The 10000-nt window shown below is 38.5% G+C and overlaps 1 protein-coding gene across 1 annotated transcript in view; it reads right to left on the bottom strand.

Annotated features, from left to right (window-relative positions):
* Positions 1–8441, bottom strand: part of CCT1 (chaperonin containing TCP1 subunit 1) — an 8622-nt gene extending 181 nt beyond the window's left edge. The window contains exons 1-12 of the mRNA XM_043010588.2: positions 8241–8441; positions 6671–6756; positions 6397–6501; positions 5450–5571; positions 4494–4593; positions 3991–4183; positions 3477–3622; positions 2977–3111; positions 2333–2478; positions 1475–1667; positions 869–1055; positions 1–606 (exon numbers count right to left, since the gene is read on the bottom strand). The exon at positions 1–606 is cut by the window's left edge and continues 181 nt beyond it. Of these exons, the coding sequence (XP_042866522.1) occupies positions 422–606; positions 869–1055; positions 1475–1667; positions 2333–2478; positions 2977–3111; positions 3477–3622; positions 3991–4183; positions 4494–4593; positions 5450–5571; positions 6397–6501; positions 6671–6756; positions 8241–8310 (1668 nt within the window). The 5' untranslated portion in view covers positions 8311–8441 and the 3' untranslated portion in view covers positions 1–421. The remainder of the gene's footprint in view (positions 607–868; positions 1056–1474; positions 1668–2332; positions 2479–2976; positions 3112–3476; positions 3623–3990; positions 4184–4493; positions 4594–5449; positions 5572–6396; positions 6502–6670; positions 6757–8240) is intronic.
* Between the last annotated feature and the right edge of the window lie 1559 nt (positions 8442–10000).

The following is a 10000-nucleotide window of genomic DNA, read 5'->3' as shown; positions in this document are numbered from 1 at the left end:
CATTAATATAATTTCCATGTATTTTTTTCTTAGATTGTGAAAATTTGCACCAATTTATGGCAAGGAGCCACTTGTTATAAAAAAAAAAATGCGAGATGGTTTGCAGTCAATGAAACTGCAGTAATGTGTGAGAGAGAGTGAGTGAGAGAGACGAGTGTGAGGAAGAGTAAGAGAAAGAGAAAATGTGAAATACAAACAGCACTGCTTAACACCTTGCAATGCTTCTTTGTAAATCCTCCTTAAAACGGGTTTCCTCTCTAGTGGCTCCAAGAACCCTCTCTTCTCTACTGGCTTCAAGAAACCACAGCCAGTCCACCAGCTTCTTGGAAATTCAATTCCCTTTCCTTCTTCCTCTTTTTCCACCTCGATGACCCTTCCCCTAACGCCAAGACGCCCAACCAAACCGGACAAGTCTTAACATCTAGCCAAGCTGTCCAGACTGCAGTGCCCTCTGGTAGCCACTCTCCTGACTCTGTTCGGGTTCCAGCTTGATCATGTCGTCAATGCGGAGGATGGTGATGGCGGCTTCGGTGGCGAACTTGAGCTGCTTCAGTTTACTGAGGGCTGGCTCGAACACACCTGCTTTCCTGTTGTCACGGACTTGGCCTGATGGGTGAGAAGCGACAAGTTATTTTTGGATGAAATTCTGAAGAGATAATATAGGAAAAAGAGAGCCTGAAGATCAATTGCTGTGGTAGAGAAGAAGAAAGGATAGACAGAGAGAGAGAGAAAAAATACAGGTGAGACATTGCACATGCAAATGTGTGTCATTATGATGCGGCCTTCTTTCTGTGGTGTGTCATTTTTTCCATCTTGCTTTTAGAAAAAGCATACATAAAAGGGACCATTCTCAGCTAATACCCCTTACCTTCGAGGAGATCCAAGCCATAGTTCTTGAGTTGCGAGTGCTCCGTCTTGACCTGTGACGAGTGGTGGTAGGCACGCAGCTTGGGCACCAGATCTGTGGCGTCCTTGGCAGCATTCACACTTAGGGTGTTGGGAATGACGAGGAGGGACTGTGCAAAGGCACCAATAGCCAGCTGTTCCCGGGAGCTCTGTGGAAGGAAGAGGGGATGAGCAAGGGAATAGTGAACAGGGAAGGGGATGAAGGGATTAAGGAAAGGGGAATGAGAAGGAATGGAGAAAGGAGGAAAGAGGGAAGAGTAAGGGGGAATGGAACAAGAAATGGAATGTAGGGGAGAAGACTGGTTAAGGCAGAGGTCAGGGAACAGAGTTAAATTACCCCAAATGAGGTAATTATCAACTTTTCAAGAGCCATGGAGGCACATACATAGCAAAGGCAATGCAAAAATGTCATTCCTTCTCTTAACATTATGGTGTATTCCAAGTAGTTTATATATTATGCATCATAAAATTATGTAAAACAAATTATGTATTTCATTATCACTTAAGTAAAAAAAATAAAATTAAAAAGGATATTTGATATGTCAATTAAAAGAAAGTGATTACTTACCAAACTTGTCGCAAAGCTCTCAAGGTAAACAGACAAGGCAGCCTCAACAGCACCACCACCACACACGATTGAACTGCTCTCCAGGACCCTCTTGACCACACACAGGGCATCGTGGACGGAGCGCTCCATCTCATCGCAGTAGAAGTCGTTGGGACCACGCAGGATGAGGGAGCTGGCAGAGCGGGCCGAGGGGCTGTGAGGAAAGAAAATGAAGGAGATTAGTCTCTGGATCAAGTAAATAGTTTTAGACAGCTGTGAGATGTCCATTGTCTAACCACTGCTATTTTGTGCTGCTCTAGGACAGAAAAAAAGGAGCGCATACTGAAAACCAGTTGAACAAAAGGGATCAAACTCAACTTCAACTTATACACTTGTGCTCATTGCTACATCAAAATTTCCCTACATTAGTATACAAATTGATATACTGGCTTACTTAACCCATTGGTCACGGTATTAAATGAATATTTTTGCAGTAGGATGGTTGGTTTACATGTCTGGCACGGTGCCATCCGCATCTATGACCGACTCTGGCTTTGCAGCAAATCATGCCATCCGCTGCCAATGGGTTAATTAACCTGTTAACGACGGGTGACAAGATATCACGTCTAGTGGTTTTTGGGCTACACGCCGGGGACGCGTTTTGTCCAGCCCGGCGCGTTAGGCTTATGCGTTCAAGGGTCCCGGAATTTTGGTCTTTTTAAGCCGGATTGGTCCCGTCGGGAACGGGTTAAAGTTAAAAAAAAAAAAATTTGCCAATGAACTTTGATTTAACAATTTTCCTTAAAACCAGTTACTCATATGGATGAAGAAAAATGCAGACATGCCCACACACACACACAAAATCTGTATTTTTCTTACCCCTTGATAAGGATGAGCTCATCATCACAGATGCGCTCCTGAGAGACCTCTGCAGCCTCGCCAAGATAGCTCGGGTCGAAGGTCTCCTCTCCTTCCAAGTTGCACAGGGTAGTGAGGAAAGTGGCTCCAGTCGCCTTGGCTATTCTCTGCACAGCGATGATGACAGTGAGGAGAGGAAAACAAGTTCACGATTAATCACCAATGCATCAAGTGGCGTCAATCGTGCAAGTTGTGTATTACGTTGTGTAGGCTCTCATGATGATGAGACATAAGGGAGTTCTCGGTTTCTTGAATAGTAAGAATGATGTATATTCTCAATACTAAATTTATATAATGGTGAAGAAAGGAAATTCATGACTGATCAGAGGTATTGCATGGTGTCAACAATTTTTTTTCTTAATATTCTATGCTATATTTTCAATCTAATACTAACAAGAGAGCCTCCAGATATTACAGCATATATACAATCACAGAATGTAAACGAGAGAAAAATGTGCCTGTATGACAAAGAAGTTATCAGAGGTCCTATACATTTGGCCCATTCATGCAGGGGCTTATATTTGCATCATGCCACTCCTGTTGGCTAGACAAAAAGTGCATGTAGTGTGTAAGTATCACCTGGTGCCAATGGGTTAATATCTTACCTTAAGATCTGACTTCTTGCAACGCCTGACAGCCATGGCTCCTGCTTCAACAAAATACTTGAGGCAAAGGTCATCAATACCGCCAGTGGTGAGAATGACATTGGCACCAGTCTTCAGGATCTTCTCGATTCTCTCCTGTGGTTATAATTATGTAATTAATAACAACAATAATAATAATTTAATAATAAAGAAAAAACTATGGGCAAAGACTGAATCTATAAAAGAAAAGCAAGAAATACTAACAAAAGGGAAAAGAAACCAAAAAAAGAAAAACACAACTGTTGTTGAATTTAAAATCACAAGGAGCATTCTTGTCCCTTGAATATCTTTCTTTTTCTTGTCCAAAAAGTAAGAGAGAGAGCACAAGCTCCCACTTCCTATCGTATCCCACTAGAGGATAACAATTACTCCTCATCCGTTTTCATTTCCATTTCACAACTGTAATGGGTTATATCAAATTTTCTAGTCTAACCCAATTCCACAAAACAACCTCCTCTTACCTTAGTGATGTCAGACTCTCTCTGTCTGATGGACTCGAGCTTGGCTGGGTCGTTGACGAGGACCTGGATGCCGAGCTTCAGTTTTTCCTTCTGGAGGGAGAAGTCGAGGCAGGCGACCTTTGCTCCCATGATCTTTTTCTTCATGGCTATGGGGGAGAAGAGAGAGGAGCTGCAATGTTAACTATACACATGTAATAATATATAAACAAATAAGATTGGGTATGAATGCGTGAATGAATATATATCCTTTGAAAATAGATGATGTTATTGTAAAAAAAAAAAGATATTGTAAAAAAGGATACTGAAAGACAAAAGTGAAGAACTTGAACATACTAACAAATTTACCAGCATTTGAGGGGAGCAGACAAGAATTTCAAACTTATGCTAAGTATATACAAATATACTAAGTATATACTTTCCACGTCTATATTACTTTACATTTCTAAGTTATTTTCACTTTTATGACAGGTCTTTACACCTCTCTTTCACCTCTGGGAATGAAAAGCGTACTTACCATGAGATGCAATGGTGCAATTGAGTGCATAGCCATTGATGATGACAGACTCCCTTGCTGAGCGGCCATGAGCTTTGAGTACATTGATGGCCTTGATGGGGTACTTGTGGCCACCTTTGCCGTCAGCTGTGCGCACCGCCATGGCCGCATCGACCACCATGTTGGCGAAGAAGTCACTGTCGATGGAGATCACCTGTGTGTGGAGGAGGATGGACGTGAGGTATCGGGATGGTTTCTTGAGGAGTGTTGGAATCAATCGTGGCGGAGTTGCAAAAGAAGTCTTCAATATCTATACATAATTTATATCTATATATATGAACATGTATCTATATATAAACACAATTACTTACATTTTATGAAAATTTATGGAGAAAAAAAAAATAAATAAATAAAAAAATAAAAATGAACATAAGTAAAAATATCCAATGACTATTTAAAGCTAAGTGTTTATCAGCAGATTGCTTGATCACAATCAAATGACTGCAGCATTTTCAAAACCGCACCTTAGAAGACATAGAAGTTCTGGCAGCAGCAACGATGCACTCACGACCAATGTCATCTGTGTTTATGGTGAGATTGTTCTGGATGTATCGGCAAGCCTCCCTGAGAAAAAAAAGAAACATATGAAGGAGAACTTAATAAAAAATAATAAAACCACAAATAAATTTTTTCTTACCAAACATTATATCTTGACTATTTCCTTTTCTTAAATCTCACATATCAATAATCTAACCACCAAACTATTCTTATATACCCTTCAATAATCATCATCATTTCAGATCAACGTACATCCTTCGACTTTGTAAAAACAACCTTAATACATAACACACGGTCCCTTAATTCCCATACCCTTTATCCTAAGAGGTATAATTAATAACATATTTCATATCATACCTTGTATATCTTAACCCTCACACATATGAAATGTTATAATGCTTTCCAAGACCCATTACCAAACAAAATCCTTAACAAAATCATATATTAACATTAGAAAGACCATTAACAGAAATGTTTTACATCCCCCACAAGTTGCTTACAACTTGGTGATCCTGTCATGCGTGCAAAGAAGGCTAATTGCGATACCTTTCCAATTCTTGAGCAGAATATGCAATAACTATATTGACACCATTTAACCCATTCACGCCGGGGCGGTTCCGGCTTTGCACAGTCGCAATACCGGGGTTTTTAAGCGCATAAGCCTAACGCATCAAGATTCTCGGACGCACAAGCCACGAGCCTGGGCTGCCCGCTCGGTCACCCCGAGCGCCGGCCTTGCCCTCATATCTCGTCCCTGGCGTCTGACACAAAATCCACAAAACGTGTCAGCATGTCAACCGGCGTGAATGAGTTAAGCCAACATACTTATTGCAAAACTATTTCCCATTTCAACTAGCATTTGTAATTGCCATACCAACTTAAATACAATGCTAATCACCATAATACCATCCATAAAACTCACTTGCAAGCCAGCTTATAGCCTGCGATGATTGATGTTGGGTGGATCTTTTGTTTCACCAGCTCATCGGCAGATTTCAGGAGTTCGGCAGCAATGATCACCACGCTAGTTGTGCCATCTCCAACCTAGCGAGACGAGGAGGAAAGGGAGAGAGATTATGATCTTGAAATAGAGTAGGGGGTAACTTTCTAATAAAATGTGGTCTTCATGGCTAACTTGTAAGGCAAGTATTATGAAGCTATTGCTAAAAGATGGAATATTATCAATTTGAGATTTAATAGAGGTTACTGTTGAACAGTAACACCCAAAAATTGATAAAAAGGTAAAATCGGGGTATATGTGTTTCTATACATAGAAGAAACAAGCTTTCAATGAACTGAGCTGACTTGAATTTGGCCAGATGTGGCACAAACACTACCCAATATTGTCCAATTTTCTACCAGTTGACAAGCAATAATTGTTCTTACATTTCTTTAGTTGCACACTATCCCTAACATGATTCCCAAAAAAACAGCTGGTAAACAGTCTACATAATTTTGTTGCTACTACTTTTTTTCCCCCTTCTTATAAAACCTTTAGTGGTTTCAAAAATCTAATACTCTAGCATCTATCTGGTCATAGGCTTGTTAGAATACTGAGGCTCACTTATAATTAGCAAATAATAATGTTATCATTTTGGCACTCAATAAAATAAGGTTGAAACCAAATACTCGTAAATGACAAACGCATCGACTAACTGAAAATAAAGCTAAAATAAACTGACTTAAGAGCATATTATCATACTATAATTATTTGGCCAAATAAAACTGGACTAAAAATCCTAATATAAAAATGGGGAGTATTCATCTATTTACACATTTATAATTAATCTATTTTCTTTATAGAATGATTAATAAACATATATATTGACAGTTTGATAGAGAGAGGAAGAAGAAAATACTCTGGCCCACCTCCTCGTCCTGCAGCTGTGCCAACTCAACCAAGACACGGGCTGCTGGGTGCTCAACCTCCAGCAGCTTGAGGATCGTGGCTCCGTCATTGGTCACTGTGACGTCCTGGTGGAAAGAAAGATGTGAAGGAACTATTGGGATAAATTGAAAAGGGAGATACGTTGCAAATCGTATTAATTAGTGTTGCATATTAAATAAAAGTAATGGCAATGATGATGTATGAACTTCTATGGTACTGAACATGCAACACAAATATTAATGATGATATACTCACTCCAACATCATCAACAATCATTTTGTCAAGCCCCACGGGACCCAGGGAGCTCTTAACGATGTTGGCCACGGAGCTGGCAGCAATAACTGCAAAAAGAGAAAAGACAAAGGTGAAAATGAAAGAAAGGTCCACAGATTGGAATAGTTAACGTGTGTGCAGTTATGTAAATTTCTTCAGTAAACTAGAACTTCTAGGATTCACCTTATGTCTTGTGAAGAACATTGCTAAGGTCAAGAACATTTTGTTGCTTGTAATTACGGTTTTATTTCCGTTTCCACAGAATGTCATACTCTCATCTGCCAAACACAGCCTTTTCAACTAATGGTTGTGTATCAAAGAACAACTGTGCAATGAACAACTACATAAGAGATCTTGGGTGTGCAGGAGCCATACTTTCTATGCTAAGGTAAAGAGTCAAGGTTAGGCCTACTAATTAACTAATACACATGATGTATACTCTAACACTATAGAGCTTTCAACCCTTTAGACTATAAATTAAGGGGATGTCTGTAAGCTCTGTCTTATCAGAATGTAAATGGTGGTGGTTTGCTGGTTATTTCCAGAGCCCAGATATTGTCAAAGGCGTAAATTTGAAGCAATAGTGCCCTTATCATTACTTTCTGCATCTCTTCTAAGCATTTAATTGTGTTGTTTCATGAGGAAACTCAATTTTTATCAACCTCAGTTTTTCTCTACTTCTATTTGGCCCTCACTTCAGGAATCATTGAACCTTTAGAGATAGTTGCTTGGAAAACACCATAGTATCCACTCCGGGACTTTAAACGATTTCCATAACCTCCACTCCTGTCAGAGCTCAAGCTAAGCACAAAAAACCTCTGCTAAGTTACATTCTGTCAACTATTTGTCACTGAACAAGAAAAATGCCAAGCTCTATTTTGCCATCATATTTAGGGCAAAAGTTTATTGGTCTTTACCAGATCACAAACCATTTGAAGCTCTAACAATTGTTTAACACCCATTACTATCATGTTAGACTTCAGATTGTAGGCCATCCATCACAGGTCATAGTATATTTTCAGTGGTTTTCCATGGAACAAACAAAATCCTTAACAAAATATAAAGTTCCCACCTTGAAAAAATAAAAAAATAAAAAAAATCACCCAATGGGATTTCTTCCCGTATAATTTAAAAATAGATATATATTCGATAACTACAAACATGTTATGATAATACTTCAGATCGTTCTTCGATCTTAAATCAATCAAGAAATCTCCCATTCCCTTTGAAATAATGGGAATTAAAGCTAAAAATGGGAAAAAATAAGAGCATGTGTTTCATGTGTTCAAAAATGGGTGGATCTGCCTCGTGTTCGCTGTTCTTCCTTTGTTTTCTATTCTAACTTTATCTGTGGTCTTGCACTTTCTTATAAAGATCTGAAATCACCTCTTGCCACTAACAGAGTATATCCATCCGATTAATAATGACCTAATACCGATACAGGTGATAAAAAAAATAAAAAAAAATCAATTGTATATTCCCACACAGGTACTACCCGAGACATCCATCTCTATCCCTCTAAAAACGAAGCCATTCTCCCCAAAATACTTACCATTCTCGGTCCTGACGGAAGTGCCCGAAGACCTCTTCCCCTGGATGCTAAGTACGGAGTCGGCCGTCATTGTGCTAGTTAATTATCTGAGGGAATCGGCAAGGAAGTGTGTCTCCGTCTCTCTCTCTCGTGTTCCTCTCTCACACCTCGCGGCCGCCGGTGTGACTCATGTAAACAACAATGCGACGGAGAAAGGATCGGGGAGCCTTAGGGGGGGATTCGATTCTCTTGGGGCCGGGTGTGTTTGTACGTGGTTATGGTCGAGGGTCGAGGGTTTTTTTAAGGTTCTAATGGGGTGATATGGAAGGGGATCTGTGTTTTGAGGGTTTGGGGATGTTTTAAGGTGGTTTGGGGATGTGTCTTGTCTATTTTGTTGGTGGTTTATGTGCGTTTCTCACTTCAAGAGTATAGATATATAAAGGATTCGATCGTACTTTTGCGATGTTCTCTTGTCTCCCCCGCGTGACAGACGACGGGAAGCTTCTCGATCCTTCTTGAAGTGACAAATGTGTATTTTTGTCCAAATTTTTCATTTTTGATCTTTCTTGATGCCATTTTTTCACAGTACATATAACGTAAGTTGTGTGAATAATCGAATGACTGTTTGAGACAAGACCAATTCCACAAAGCAATCAAGAATTAGTCGATAAATTTCGCGGTTTCAATATGTGACGAGAGAGAAAAAAGGAACATTTTATGGTAAACTAAAATAAATGTGAAAGCATTTCTCTTTGTCGTGAATGATCTCTTTAGTGTTAATTGTTGTTCATTGGCTATGTAAATATCAAACCAGTGCTAGAGGTATTTTGTTTTAGTAGCTGATATTGTTATTCGTTAATGACAATTATATTCAGTATTGGTATTCTCATGGACATTACTTTGTTATAATTGTTATCACAATTATGTTATTACTGTTGTCATTCTGTGCCACTGATAATGTTTATATTGTGATTGTTGTTCTTCATGTCATTATTTTTATGATAGTTATTATATTGTGATTATAAGATGATCAGAGTTATAATGAGTGTCACTGTTATAATGATCATGATCCTCCCTCTCCTTCTCATCCTCATCACATCATCATCATTCTCATCACCATCATCATCATCTACATCTTCATCTTCTCTTCATCTTCATCTTCATCTTCATCATCATCATCATCATCATCATCATCTTCATCTTCATCTTCATCATCATCATCATCATCATCATCATCATCATCTTGCTCCTCTTGCTACTCCTCCTCCTCCTCCTCATCATCATCATCATCATCATCGTCATTATCATCATCATTATTCTCATCCCTATCCTGATTATTATAACCATTATTAATTTTAATGATTTTTTAGCAATAGTGATAGTGACAGTATAATAAGGATATAATATAATTAACAGTATTAATGCTAGTGCTAATGATAATGATACACTAATGATAATGATTATAATTATTATGATGATAATGATAAATATTAGTAATTGTAATGATAATGATAATAGATATATTATTGTTGATAAGGATGATAATATAAATAGTGTTATCAATAATGATGATTATAATAGTAGCAATGATAATTATGATAATGTCTATGATGATGGTAATGATAGTGGTAATGAGGATGATTATAACAATGAAAAAAATAATGGTAATGATACTGATAAATTAATAATGATGGCAATGATACTGGTAATACTGTTGATAGCAATGATGGTATTTTTAGTAATGGTGACACAGTAATGATGGTGATAATAATACTGATAAT

Source organism: Penaeus japonicus, unplaced genomic scaffold, assembly GCF_977035675.1.
Source record: "Penaeus japonicus unplaced genomic scaffold, GWHDUDI00000001_assembly GWHDUDI00000038, whole genome shotgun sequence".
Lineage (NCBI taxonomy): Eukaryota > Metazoa > Arthropoda > Malacostraca > Decapoda > Penaeidae > Penaeus > Penaeus japonicus.
The sequence above is the reverse complement of the archived record's forward strand: the minus strand, read 5'-3'. Positions and strand labels throughout refer to the sequence as shown.